Source organism: Electrophorus electricus, chromosome 16 (genome assembly GCF_013358815.1).
Source record: "Electrophorus electricus isolate fEleEle1 chromosome 16, fEleEle1.pri, whole genome shotgun sequence".
Lineage (NCBI taxonomy): Eukaryota > Metazoa > Chordata > Actinopteri > Gymnotiformes > Gymnotidae > Electrophorus > Electrophorus electricus.
This window is the reverse complement of record NC_049550.1, coordinates 3,844,681-3,859,491: the sequence shown is the minus strand read 5'-3', so window position 1 is coordinate 3,859,491 and position 14,811 is coordinate 3,844,681. Positions and strand designations below refer to the sequence as shown.

General features: G+C 45.2%; 1 protein-coding gene across 2 annotated transcripts in view; it reads right to left on the bottom strand.

Annotated features, from left to right (window-relative positions):
- Window positions 1–13,324: 13,324 nt before the first annotated feature.
- pard3ba (par-3 family cell polarity regulator beta a) overlaps window positions 13,325–14,811 on the bottom strand; it is a 112,148-nt gene continuing 110,661 nt past the window's right edge. For both annotated transcript variants that reach the window (XM_035535116.1, XM_035535117.1), the window contains exon 23: window positions 13,325–14,811. This exon is cut by the window's right edge and continues 70 nt beyond it. In XM_035535116.1, coding sequence (XP_035391009.1) covers window positions 14,587–14,811 — 225 coding nt within the window. In that variant the 3' untranslated portion in view covers window positions 13,325–14,586.

Sequence of the window (14,811 nt, the reverse complement as noted above, 5' to 3'; positions counted from 1 at the left end):
GTGTAACCCGCGGGGGACGGAGCGAGCGAGGCGAGCGCCCCGGGCGCCGTTCGGCGGTGCAGCCGAGCAGGGGAAAATTTGCTGATGTCTGCAAACGCTATCAGATGCTCTGTGCTGGCAGCCCGACCTGTAACGTGTACCGGCGCCCTAAATCTCAGTTCATGTTCGCCATACACGCAGAAAGGAAACTGAACAGCTCCCAGTTTAACAGTACGCTCTTGCGGGCCGCGTAGTGTTAACAATAACCTATATATGTATCTATTTTAAAAGTGTTTTCCATGAGAGGGGACGAAAGCAAATTAGGTTTAAGGTGGATTTTTTTTTAAGGATTTAGGGACCACATGAAAGGCGAAGTCAGAACAGCACCGCGGAACGGAACCCGCCCAAGCTTGATTCGGAGGCTGGTCTTCAATACAGGCATGAGAGGCTTTATAATAACACGGTTGTGCTGCGGCACGCCGAAAATACTTCGCCGAGAGCTGATTTTCGGACTAGCCTGCGCTTACAGTAGTCAGAGAGTAACTTTTCATTACGCGATTACAGGGACTCAACATTCACTTCATGCCTGTGGGTGCTGGACAGTTCGTCTCGGTGGAATTGTGCTTCTTCCCTTTCACATGAGCCATAAGCTCAAGTTTTTATGCGCACAATTAGCGTTTTTTTTTTCCTCCGCAAAACTCTGAGAAAATGATTTGGATTCAGTAACAATGGCATAAGCAAAACGTGAACATGGCTTCACGCTGCGCTCGTCTCATTCTCACATGCCCAGGTGGCCTGCGTCAAAGGGACTGTGCAATCTCCGGCACAAGGCTTCTACGTCCCCACATTTTCAGCCTATTCGGGTCACGGGGAATTGTGACTGACTGAGGGACTTCTGAGTTCTATCATGGGGATTGTGTTTTGTGGTTGTTTATCTGTGCATGCCCAGTCAACCATCTGGTACCACCGGGGTATATGTGTGTGTGTCAGATGAAAGTCAGGTTTCTACCCAGGAGTAGCGGTGTGGTTTCAGACACTGTGACCTCACATCCTGTCCCATGCACGGTCCTCCAACATGAAATGATTACTCGTGGGGGCTGCTGTCAAACATCAACTGTGCCATCTATCCATGATAAAGGAGGAGCGATGAGCATAGTCTTCAGTGAAAGCCACTTATGGTTCTTTATTTTACAACTGCGTATCTGTGACGTCTCTTTTCCAGGTAATGTGATGGGTTATTTCATATAAACACTGGAGATAATGTCTCACACACACACACACACACACACACACACACACACACACCATTATGTTCACATGGTCAAGTATTCAAGGGAACCTGTGAAGTCACACAGGTCAATAATTCACTGCTGTATGGAGAAAAAAAAGCCAATGAGTAAAAAGGTACCCCCACCCACACCTACTCAGCCACGGGTAAGCAATCAGGGTCTGTTGTGGCTGCGGTCCAACTAAACTGTACGTGCGACCTCCTGTGCCACCCTTTCCTTTCAGATGCTGGCAAGGAGCTTTTCAGAGCAGAGTGCAATTGCTGCGTTTGCAGTTCACCATCTTCCCTGATCTGCTGTGGAATGAGGGAAAAAAAAAAAGCTCCATCAAAAGGAGAGTTGGGAGGATGTGGACTTGACCCCCTCGAGCTCCGGCTCTGGAGCCCAAAAACCCAGACTTTCTCCCCTATGCTGGCGGCTCCGAGCCCATTCTCAAGGGCAGAACGTTCCATTCAACAGCTGCTTTCAGGATGCCAGTCTCACCATTATGGCACTTTTGAGTGTTTCCTAAACACTTTTAGACTTGAGTGTTGAAACGTCATAGGCCGTCTCAGATATGTAAGCGTTCTGCGAACGCCCATCCCTTTGGCACTTTCTTTAGAATGCACTCTGAGGTCGAGGGGAACAGCTTTAGTGTCACCGAGTCATTGTTTATGGTTTTGAGAGACTGGTGGAAAGGTAGTTTTACCAAAACAGGCCATATACAGGCACTGCTCCTGGGCTTGCTTCAAGTGGGTAAAGGGCAAGTGAAGAGAAACAGATCTTTTGCAGACCTCTTTCTTGAGACAGGGTTGTCACATTAAGAATACAAATGGAAAGGTTAGTTGTCTGAGAAGCGAACGATGCCTGGTTCTCCCACATGTGCGCTGGCTCCCTTCGTCTTGTGGCCTTTCATTAGACTACAGTCTGAAGGAGCTCTGCTGTGGGGATTAGGTACAGATAAACTTTAGAGAGGGTTAGCATGACTGCTCTTCTAAACTTGACAAGGTGGTCCTGTTTCTTTAGAGATAACAGCTGATGTTTCACACACACAGACGCAGACGCAGATGCACACGCACACACACGCACACGCGCACACACACACACACACACACACACACACACACACACACACACACACACACACACACACACACACACACACACACACACACACACACACACACACACATTCCTCTCACTGCATGAGTACTGTAACACCCAAATGGTCATATGGTACTTAATGCCATAAGCAGTTATGTGGGGTAGTAGCTCCAGTTTAAAACACCATCATGTCTTTTGTTTCTTTCTGTGACAGTATGATACAGCAGCCTACATCAGTTGTTATGTTTAGATACAATTAGTCAGATAACATCACTCACCATTAAAGTTTTTTTTTTTGCTATTGTTCCTGGAAGACACAATTCTCTTTGTAACAAGTAAACCACTTTAGTAAACAAAATACAGTGTTTAACACATTTATAGAGGTTTCTCACCATAACAAAGGTACTCATATCATCAACAATGGCAGATTTCTCCTTCAAAAGTGGGCGTGGTTTATGAGCACCACAGGAGCCCGCTCACTGGTCCACTGCAAGACCCCGCCCCTCACCAGCACAGGGGGATATGGAAGCGTGGAGTTTCTCTCACAAGCCTTTTTCACCGCATACACCACGCCAAAGGCCATCGCAAGCGTGGCTCATTCATTTGCCCTCTCAAAAGGGAAAGGCAGTCCAATGGCAAGGCAAAGGAAGTAAAGTGCTCCCTGGTGAAGTGCCAGAAGAGCGAAAGCTGTGTAGAAAAATTGAAGGGAATGTCCAAGCGGCGGGAGCTATGTGGGTTCAGCGAAATGTTTCCGCTGCTGTCGTGCATCCCTCATTCAAACACCAGAGCCAACAGTGACCGCTCAGTCCAGGTTCCTGAGCCTTCTCAGCTGACTCAGCAGACTGTACTGCCTTACTGGACGAGTCTGTAATGCCCCCCCCCCCCCCCCAGCCCTTTTTCTGTGGGTAATCGAAAGAGCAGTAAGAGGTCAAGGAGAAAGGAGTGAGAAAGGGAGAGAAACAGATAGAGAGAAAGAGGGAGAGGGAGGAAGAGAGAGAGGGAGAGGGAGCAAGAACCGCCTTCTTGTGACTTTTTTTTTCTTGCTTATATTGATGTCTTGATGAAGACCTTGGGCACAATCCCAGGATTAGGATTCTGAAGTTATATCAGGCCTTCTTTACCGAAAGCTTGTATTGCACAGAGTATAAATCGCCCAAAAAAAAAGGTCAGTTAAAAAAAAAAAAAAACATCTGTTCCTGATGTGGTTCATTTCAAGAAGTTCTCTCAAACGCTCAAGCTGAGTTCAGTTCAGTTCGGCTGGTCGGAAAGATGCAGTGCAGACACTGGAACTGTGTCCTACCAGAGCAGGCACTGTTGAAGACTTTTAAAAAGCTTCTCTGTGATATGCTGCTCTTCTAAATTTAGGCCAAGTCAAGCCCTCTCACAGTGGATATTATGTACATTGTATTCAGTATTCATTGTATTCAGCCGTGTCACACAATTTTGGTGAATAGCAGATGTTAAACGTCACAGCTCATGTTTGTTTAGCTATTTGTTTTCTCTGCAGTCAACAAACCTGTTCAATTCCAGTTTATTGTTAGCATACCTATGTATTACCTGCATTTTGAATGTTATGAAGTGTTTTTCAATGAACATCCTCCATCACATAGCCAGCATCCTGAGTGATTTGAGAACAAACCCAAGGAAATTTGCATGCACGCATTCAGAGCATGAAGGAACCTGCATGTTTTGTGGAACGCATCAGGCTAAGAAGGATCGCGACGACTCGCCAAGTTCTCATGAGATGCTGGATCTTTTCCAATGCCCAGAACATCCAAAGAATCACTGCAACAAAAGCATCATCAAAAGATTAATCAAAAGATTCATCAGGTTTAAAAAAGGGGGTCAGGGAACCTATTTGCAGCAGCGTTACAATATAACCTCGATGCACGCCAAGTAGACAGAGTGTAGCAAAATAACCGCAAAGCGTAGATCCCATGTAATCTGCAGGACTAAGGACCAGAAACGTCCTTCAAACGTCAAAAAGGGAAGCTCCAGATGCAGACCTGGTGCATGCTTTGCCCATTACTGACAGCCCATGCATACACAAGTAGCAATCAACTATAGAAAAACCATTAGACTTTGAGCAACCCTTGCGGTTCCGCTCGCCGAGGGAAATCACATGATCAATCCTGCTAATCAATCATTCAACATCAGACCTTCTGCAAGTACACGAAAACTTCCAGAAGCTCACAGGTGGAGTCATGTGTCTGTTTAGCCAGGAGAAGATTATAGACAGAAAAAACTGACAGCTCAGACTGAAGAGCTATTACTGAAAGTGCTTTAATTGCAATTCAGTGCATGCGTGCGTGTGTGTGTGCGTGTGTGTGCGTGTGTGTGTGTGCTAGCATGCACAAATGAAACCATACACATGGGTTTGCTTAATTATCCCGATATTATTGCTGTAACTGTTACGTATTGGACATTGGATGTTCTCACACTGTCCATTACCAACGTAAAAAAACAAAAAATAAATAAATAAAAATCAGCTGCATTTGTCTCAGTGCTTTCAAGGTTTAAATGGATTCTACAAGAATCATGAGCTTTAAAAGGCATCCTTCACATGGTGAATTAAGAATCGCTTCAAAGCAACAGCTCACGAAGTGGCTTTGATCTGTAAGTTTGTAGATGGGACTTTGTATAAAAGGGCGTGCAGCATCAAATGAGTTTGAGTTTGATGCCTGTGGTTTTTACTACTCGTCAAAGACTACACAGACATAATGGTGTGTGTGTGTGTGTGTGTGTGTGTGTGGGTGTACACAAATGCCAGAACATGTCCACATGTAAATACAACCACGTAATTTTTAGGAAATTTACAAAATTCACATCGTCAATCCAAGGTGGATATGCTGATAAACAGCCATTTGTCTTCACTGGTTTGAATGTTCTAGGCTGTGTGTGAAAACCTGAACTGTTTGTCTGTCACGAATTAACTGGAGTTCATGTAAGTTTACAGTTGCTTGCTAAATGTTTGAACGTACCCTACGCGTTTTAACAGCATGAAAATATGCTCTACGATACCTCGGCGCCTGTGTGTACACAAATTTGGTGTTGTGTGCAGTTCTGTATCTGTAAATATTTATAGAATGTGTGCACAGTTGAGTTTGCAGTTGGGCAGTTGTGTGTGTTGTTGGGGGGGGGTTGAAGGTGGCAGGTTGTGCATGGAGCTCCTTGGATACCAGCCAGGTGGATAATTGCAGATGTATACTCTGCCAAACTGGCTATTAGGGGGCTGCTTTTCAGCATGTGTGTGTGTGATTCCACACTGCTACACTGAGGCTCTTTGGCTGATAACACCACTCTGCAGAATCAGCTCACTAATAGAGACACAGTACTTAGACATCTTCTGTTTAAAAAAAATTAGCATTCCTATATGCAGCACAACCAAAGCCTGTGACAATTCATGTCACATGCCCCCACCCATACCACTCCTCACCCACACCACCCACACCACCCCTCACCTACTCCACCCACACCACCCCTCACCTACTCCAACAGCCCCCCAACCCACGCTCACCCTCCCTCACCCTCACCCACCCACGCCACCTGCCCTCATCCAGCTGTCTATAAAAGAGCAAGCCACTGGATAAGCCACTGGGAAACAACAAAGTACTGTAAACTAGACAAATAATCATGAAGAAAGAGCAGGACTCTTCTGTAAGCAAGTTTCAGGGGCAAGCCAGACAGCCGTAAACACATTCCAATGCAGTGTGAACGGTAGAGGGTGCATGAAGAGAAGAGAATCAGACAATTTATCAATTCATTCACTTTTTCAGGAACTTTGTGTTTTTCTGCTAACAAGGCCTCTGGACACGGGGCCACTTCACAATGAAGCAATGAGAGGTGTTCATGACAGGGTAGAGAGGAAAGGTTGTGTCAGCTCCACTTCCAGACACGTAGAAAAGAAACCACACACTTCACTAACCGAGGAGTCTCGAGTCCTCAAAGACGTGAACATGGCTGGAAAAGCTTGTCGATTGCAGATTATAGAAAACTGGTCAATCAGTAGGTCAATGCATGCATGAGCCATTATTCCAAAACAGCAACATGCTAATGCTACTGTCTACAAATGCAACCAAAGAAATGTCATGCTCAATGTTGACATTTTGGTGATTTTAAACACTGTATGTCTGTATTCTGTTATTATATTATGATAACATAGTGTGCGGCAATGACTTAGAAGATAGAGAGGAACAGACTAACAGAGAGAGAGAGAGAGACATGCTGAGAAATACCTGCATGCTTATCTGTCATTTGCTGCTGATGTGTTGAACAGGTGAGCTATTCCATAGAGAGAGAGAGAGAGAGAGAGAGAGAGAGAGAGAGAGAACGAGAGAGAGAGAGAAAGGGAAAGGGAGGGGTGGATGACTGTCGTGTTCAAATGTCATGGCAGTAGGGGCAATGAGCCAGGGGCTTAAGGGGGGCAACTGCATCAATATACCCCCTGTACCACATAACTATGAGAGAGAGGAACAAGCATACACATACAGAAAAGCAAAGCAAGCACTCAGAAAACAATAAGCACAAACACTCCCGTTTGCAAATACAATCCAGCAATCACACAGGCCAAGCCATGCATGCATAATGTGCACACATACATACACACACACACACACACACACACACACACACACACACACACACACACACACACACCTATCCCACTGTACTGATGGGAGTTGTATTCTGGTTGTGTGTTGTGTTGTTTAATACAATACTCCAGTAGCGCCAGCTTCCCACTCATTAGTACTGCATTTGGATGTTTCAGGAACGAATGTTATTCTTACCTCTAGCTAGACACAAGGCAGAATGCTTACAGTTGGAGGTAAAAACTTTGAGCACATCTAGTCAAAACGCAAGTTGCCATCGGCATGATTTAGGAGAATAAGACTGTAAAAACAACACAAAAAAAAATGTTCTCCAAGTCAGAGGTTTTCAGTCCAGTCTTCGGGGACCTAGATCTGGTGCAGGTTTTGGTTCTGTTCCAGCAGTGAGCTCAGCAGCTCATGATTACCTGGTTAAGGTGGAACCGGGGATAAAAATTCCTGCACTGGGCTGGAAAACTCTAGACTTGAAAACTCTGCCCTAAACTACTATCTGAGGATTTAAAATAAAAAATAAATGGCTTTCGCAGAAGAAGCAAAGACCGTAAAACAACTTCCTCAACTCTTCCAGTTAGCGATTTTTATGATCAGGAAATATAAGGCTAGAAATGACCTGGAAAAGGTAGAGACGTACTTTCTGTAGTTTGGAGCATTGGAATATAAATGATGAGAATATAAGGACTTTTTTTTAGATCCGATCTGGAGTAGACAGACTGGCACGTAGCCATGCTGCTCCGGTCAGTGGTGCAGCGAAGGGCGATTCCATACCACTCCTTGTTTTCCTGTTAGCCCGAATTCACGGCCCAGCTGAAAGCTCCTCATCGAGGATAGAAAGTTCGCTTCAAAAACACGGCAAAGCACTACCGACTTCCATACCGACTTATGGCAAACGGAATTCCGAAGCCCATTCCAAGCCCATTCCACTAGGACCCAGGTCAGCATAGTTTGCTGACAGCTCTATCTGAGATAAGGGGCACATATTCATTACATAAGGAACTACATCTGGGCATTTAAGTCAGTATCGCACTGACACCAATAGCAACTGACCGGACACAAGCGAGGGTTATTGATTAGGTATGATAAAAGCAGGGGCACAAATGTTTAGCTGAGAGACTTCTGCGACTGCATCTGGTATGGCACGGCTCCAGGAGGGTGCGAGGGCTCCAAGATATCTGCAGATGAGTGTTTCTGGCGTTATGACAACGAAAAGAACAAGGAAGGTCGAGGGCTGACAGAACGTAGCCCCGCCCACGGGGGCTGAGACGTAGGAAGCTCCGGAAGGACCGCAGTCCTGCAAAGAGTCCTGCTTGATTTATGCAGCTCGCCGAGATTCAAGGCCATCACCTATAACCCCTTCCTCCTCCACAGTCCTTCCATCCTTCCTTCTCTTTCTCTCACATACACACACACAGGCAAAGTTTATGCCTTCAGTGGGTTTTAACAAAAATCAATCCTTCATCAACTCACATACGGAAAAATCATTCCTCTGTCTCTCTGTGTGTGTGTGTGTGTGTGTGTGTGTGTGTGTGTGTGTGTGTAAAACAGAGGTTAAAGGGGGACGCTAAGGAAAGTGTAAATCACCCTTCAACTCGTTCCCCATCATCACACACTCTCGCCAATGAGCCCTGACCTGCAAAACACACACTGCCTCCACCTCGCTTCAGCTGCCACAGCGGCTCTCGATAGGCTATCAGCATGCATGCGCGCGCGTGCGCGCGCGAGTCTGCCTGCTTGGTTATCCCCCATCCGAACCCCGTGACCCGCGTGCAGGGGCCTCAGCCGGAGCCCACTCGTGTCAACGACATCCCGCAGTTGCGGCAACGCCGACAGGGGGCTGTCGCCGACGAGTGAATGCATAGCGCCGCTAGTGATAGGACGGGGAACACCACACACACACACACACACACACACACATACCGAGCAACAGGGCAGCTGATCGGCAAAGCAGGTCACGCAAGGGGTTGGAAGGTGGCGGGGGTTGGGTATGGATTGTAGCGCGGGGGTAACTCTAGCCGCCAGAACGAAGGAGTAATGGAAAGTTTATGCAGAAAGAGAGAACAGCAAGTGAGTGAGAAGGGTAAGCAGTTGGCAGTCACGAGGTCTGTGGGTGACTGGGGTTGAGTGTGTGAGTGTGTGTGTGTGTGTAAGAGACAGAGTGCACAAGTCAAATTTCACGGGTATTGGTGGAGAAGGGGAAAGGGACAGAGAGCTGTTTTGTCTATAGTCCCACAGCAGTTTCTCGTCGAAGGGCAGGGAATCGTAGGCAGAAACGGATGGGCAGCGTCCGACAGGCAGACCGGGGAGAAGAGTGTACTTTCTAGATAAGTTTAGCAGCACCAACACATGCTCAGAATGATTTATATTACACAGTGGCGTCGAGATATATGGCAGGGACATAACGACCTTCAACCCTGCAGTCGGCAGACCTTGATGTATCCAACGATACATGTTTTCAGCAAAAGTTCAACTTACAATCCTTAGGGAACCTGGGGGTGGGGAACTGTTCCTGAAGTCACACCCGAATCGATGTGGAGGGAAAATACTCCCCCCGAAATGCAGAATCAGACCAGCCAAATCGCTCCAGATCTGAATGCGTCCAAGTGGAAATCGGAACAGCGAGCGTGACCCCGGAGTTTATTTACACCTCAGTGCTCTCAATTAGACACTAATTACCATGTCTTAACGAGGGGGGAGGGGAGTTCTCAGCCTTTAATGAATCTCCTTATCCACAGAAACCACCGTTCGATGGCGGGTGTGTGTGTGTGTGTGTGTGTGTGTGTGTGTGTGTGTGTGTGTGTGTGTGTTGGTGTGAGGCACAGCCCACAAGCTCTGATGCCATCGTCATTGACAGATCAGCTCTGGACCTGGTTCTTTGGAGTTCTCCATCTGTGACCATATTTCACCATATTGGCCTGTGAGTTTCTACAGTAACCGCACACCGGGCAACAGAGAATTCTGGAATGCAAAAAAACTCGGAGTTTTGATTTATGAAGGGCAGGAGAGAACCCATTCAAAAAGCACTTCATGTATATGATCTCATTTATACACTCGTAACAATACCCATGTCTGGTAATGCTCATTCTCCAAATAGCTTTTCACAATAACCCAAATATTGCATTAAAGTTTGCATCGAATATCTTAACGTATACAGCACTTTTGAATATTGAAAATTTTTTTTGGAGAACATGGTGCATTGTAGAGAACATGAAACATTGTAGAGCATGGTGTTAGCATCCAGTTAATTATGATACCCTCAGAAATGTATTGCCTGTAGTATGTCATAAATATATTGTCACCATGATTTGGTTGTGTGGTCTCATGTGACCAACCATTCATTTGAACAGCCATTAATCTCGGTCATAACTTTTGCAATACGAGTCACGGTCTGGGTCAGGTCTGGTCACAGCCTGCATACGAACATATCTGGAATATACAGAGTCAACAAACACTCAACCAAATATTGCATTTCTCAAAAAAAAAAAAAAAAAAAAAAAAAATTCAAAGTGTTACTCATTTCAAGTGTCCAAATTAAATACTAGAATTTTTTCAGTTTAACAGCAGAACTTCACAGCTTTATACATCACAGAAGACGGCATTCCAGAGCCAGCTGACAACTTTAAATTATGTTTATGACCTCTTTATTTAACACTTCATTTAATGATGTGTGTAAAAATTCTCAAATATCCCAAATAAACCTTACACAGCCTTACATATTACATTACTAAATTGCATTTGCTTCATGCATTTTTCAATCCCTATTTACCAAGTTGTTTAGCACATTAAATAGAATCTGAAAGACTGACTACGAGGAAACTACACCTGGCTGCTGAAAGTGAAATATCCCCTCTTTTCTGCTAATAGCACCAAGCCCTCAGCCTTAGCTACGCTCCCCTTGGCTTGGTGCCACCAGTCTTAGTGCAAGGCCAACAGGAGCGTTCTTTTTATCACGATGGGTGAACATGATACTGGGACGGATATCTGGGGCACGAGTGGGCCCCCCCACCCCTTCACCCTCCCCGCTGATGCCAACCTCGGCACCTGGCAGTGCCCGGAGGCTGGCATGGCACGTCGTTCCCATGCCAGCCGCCCCCTTCGATCGGGTCATTGGTGGAAGGGGTGGGGGGGTGTGCTCTTACGTCAGGCCTTCATAAACAAAGGACAACGCTGCGCAAAAGTGTGAACTGTTTGAGCTCGGGAAAGTTGGGGAGCGTGGCGGCCGTGAGCTGGAAACGCGATGCCACGCGGGTCCGAAAAGGCATGCGTAAACTCAACGTGCACAAAATGACTGCAGAGGTGGTGTGAAATTATTGACAGATGCAGCTTCAGTTAGCCGAAACGTGCGCACGCGCACACCCACAGTTGCACTGCTGAAAGGGTGACAGGCAGGATACCAAAACCGTCAAGGCCGCCATTCATGAAACATCTCAAAATAGCACCATGGGTTTCGCGGCTGCCTCTAGACACCTTGAGTCGCAATCAGGTCAGGCTTTAACCGTACGAGTTACACGTCGATTTCAGGATCTTTGGGCTGACCTACCTACGGCCACATGGGCCTCGCGAACGCAGGTGCTACCCTCCTGCTTCCACGTCATTTCGTGCTCGAGGGAACAAAACTTTAACCTCGTTTCATTTGATGCACCACCTTGGACAGCCCAATCCTCAGCACTTCCTGTGGGTGGAACAGAAGGCAGAAGAAAGCTCCAAAAGTGAGAGATATTGATTACAGGGCAGGGTAGACGTAGTCTCATGTCCTAGATGTCTGTCAATTTAAGCACCAATCACGTATTTCCAGATATGGGTTGTTTTAGCACTGGGTATATATTATTAATAGGTATGTCTGGTTTGTCAGACCTATTTTGGGGTAAGGTGGGATGATATGTTGATGTCTTCCACCCAAACAGGTGTTCACCTAGCTCCTGGATGATGTGGTCGTACTTAAACCTGGCTCTTGCTTTGAAAATTTGAGTCAGACTTCTATTTCCAATTTGTGCCGCTGGACTTGGGAATCCTTGGGTTTGTTGTCATATCTCATGGCAAAAAAACCCAAAAACAATTGATAACATCTTGAAGGGATTTGGAGTTTCCGATGGGAGCCCGTCGCCTTGTAATGCGGACAGGATAAGCTCAGACACCTGGCTTGCACACAAAATGAGGCGGTTACTGTGAAGGACAAGAAATATCAAATGTAGCAGTGTACTTTGTAGTCAGGATGGGAACTGGCCACTGTTTCACAAGATCCAATCATGTTCTTCTAAAGGGGTCTGAGGCTGTTCATCCCGTTACCTCACTGGCTGTCCAAATGCATGGGCAAATGTTGGCAATGTGCAAATGAGTGGAAGATACCATTACTGTCCTGAAGGGAGGAGCAGACAGAAGCCTCCAGGCAAAAAAAAAAAAAAAAAGATCGGATCTAGCACAGATCCGACACCATTTGAGTCTGCTTTAATGAACATTTTCCGTAGGAGTGTCAAATTTCCAACAAAACGTTAACAGCACAAATCTGCTTACCTGTTCTGTTCACTCCCTAACACCCATGTAGGTATCCTTCTTAATTTTCCAAAGCACCTTCATGATCAGGAGAGCCTTCGTTTAACAGGCCTGTGTTCTGCTCTTCTTCACGTCAGTCTCTAATGACCTCTTCCAGTGTCAGCTCTCTAAGCTTCGTCATTAATTAAACTCATAATCACTCCAGTCGAACAAGAACGCAAAACCTTTCAAGCCTCATTTTCTAATCAGTCCAGTCCCCCAAATAGGTCAATTAGACCTTAATCACTTGAGCACACATCTCCAAATCTTAATTATGAGAACATGATTCAGCAAGCATCAGCAATTTAACCATCAGCTATAATAATTATTAGATACGTGTGTTTGGTGGAGGTACAATTTATTCAGTGAGTGAATTAAACAGCTAAAAGAGGGGGAAAAAAAAACCAAAACAGTGGATTAAACAGAGCTAAAGTTATATATATATATATATATATATATATATATATATATATATATATATATATATATATATATATATATATATATATATATATATATATATAACCTTAAGAAAAGAATAACAAGTATAACAGTCTTTTTTTAGAAAATAACTAGGTAAATTCTGGTAATTATTGTTCTTTTGTATTCTAGGACTATGTGCAGTCACACAAAAGATAATTATGGAACTACTAAATAAGTTAATTATATGTGTTTCAGAGGTAGGTCGCTTGTTAAGTGCACAGTGGTTTTGAAAATTTGCATACTTTAAGTATATTTAGATAAATATATATTTATAAAAGTATATTTATATTTTTTTCTTATAACCTATATATTTTTTTTCATTTTCAAGACATCCTTTTAATGCACTTTCAAGACATCCTTTTAATGCAAAACTTTGTTTTTATTGCAAAATATGCTAAAACCATAAGATAATAGATATGACATAAAGCACCATGCTGGTGAAAGATACTCACATGATTCTCACAATTTTTCAAAAGACTGAACAGAGAAACATTTATTGGTAAGGTAGGCTTTCATTCATCTCGGGTAAGCAAAATACGCACTTCTTCATATCATTTGTTCTGTCGTGTTAAAAAATAAAGCTAAATAAATACAATGAAAGTAAAGCAGTTGCAGTACCTTCAATTTTGCAGAAAATTCACACCTTAAAACCAAAAACGGCTCCCTTTTCACGTACAGTCTATAGTGCCAGAGTGAGACGTTAGTATTAGACAGGAGAGAGACTCCATCACAGCACAGAATGGTAGCTTGTTGTCTCTGGCAAAGCAGACAGCACATATGGAATGGAAATCGACGGGCAGAGGTGTGTACGGGCTGGATGTACAGCAATGTTTTTTCAGCGTGATTTCAAAACAAATTTAAAAAATAATAGCTACACGAGGATAGGTAGGAACAAAAATAAGCTTCACTGACACCGTCACATCTACGCGCTGGAGCACTGCGGGTAGAGTGGACGCACAAACACACGCTCCTGGTGCATGTCGCTGGGCTCTAGAGCGAAAACCCACCCGCCTCGAGGGTTCGAGCGGGACAAAGCCAATCACCGCGCTTATCTGACACACACTCTGGTCAATTTCCCAGCCAATCGTCGAATCACAGTGCAGTTCTCCTCGAGAACGGTTTATTGGGGAGGTGTGATAGGGCAAAAACGCGGCGCGAGTCCTCTTTCAGCACACAGCCATGAGGAGACAGAGGCCGTTTGTCATCAGATAACGCAGACTGGCAATCCTCAGGCGTTAGCCAAGGAGGAAATCGAACTGATAATGACCAAAACTATGGGTGCATGTTATCTACAGTAGAGTCATGGCGACGGGAATATGAGTTATATACGCATATACAAAACAACCCAAAAGTGTAAACTGATGTTAGCGACTGTGGAGCACACTGTGATGAATGGAGATTAGTATTGGCTGAGTCATCGTCCCAGCATACAACACAACACGATTCCGCCATCTTATCTTAAACAAGGGAAAATGTTGAATAACACAAATCACAAACACTTTGTTCTTTCCAGGATCTAGCGAGCTCATAATCTCCTACAAATAAGATCTCTCCTTACAAACCTTTGGCAACGTTTCAGAAAAATGGGCAAAACCACAAGGTGGATCATCTCCTGGGGATCTGTTCTATACGGCGCCGATTGCCGGGTTTTTCTGCCGAGGGTCGGGATACCGTCCGTCTCTGTGTCCACCCCGGACCACGGCTTCATAGCTTGGCACCCCCCTCGGGGCCGGAGTGGGCGAGGGTGGCACCTCCTGCCTGATCGGACCCTTGGACACGGGCAGGTGGGGAGAGGCTGGAGCTTGTGGGGGGGCCTCCCTGCCGATGGCGACTCCGTAGGAGGGGCTGGG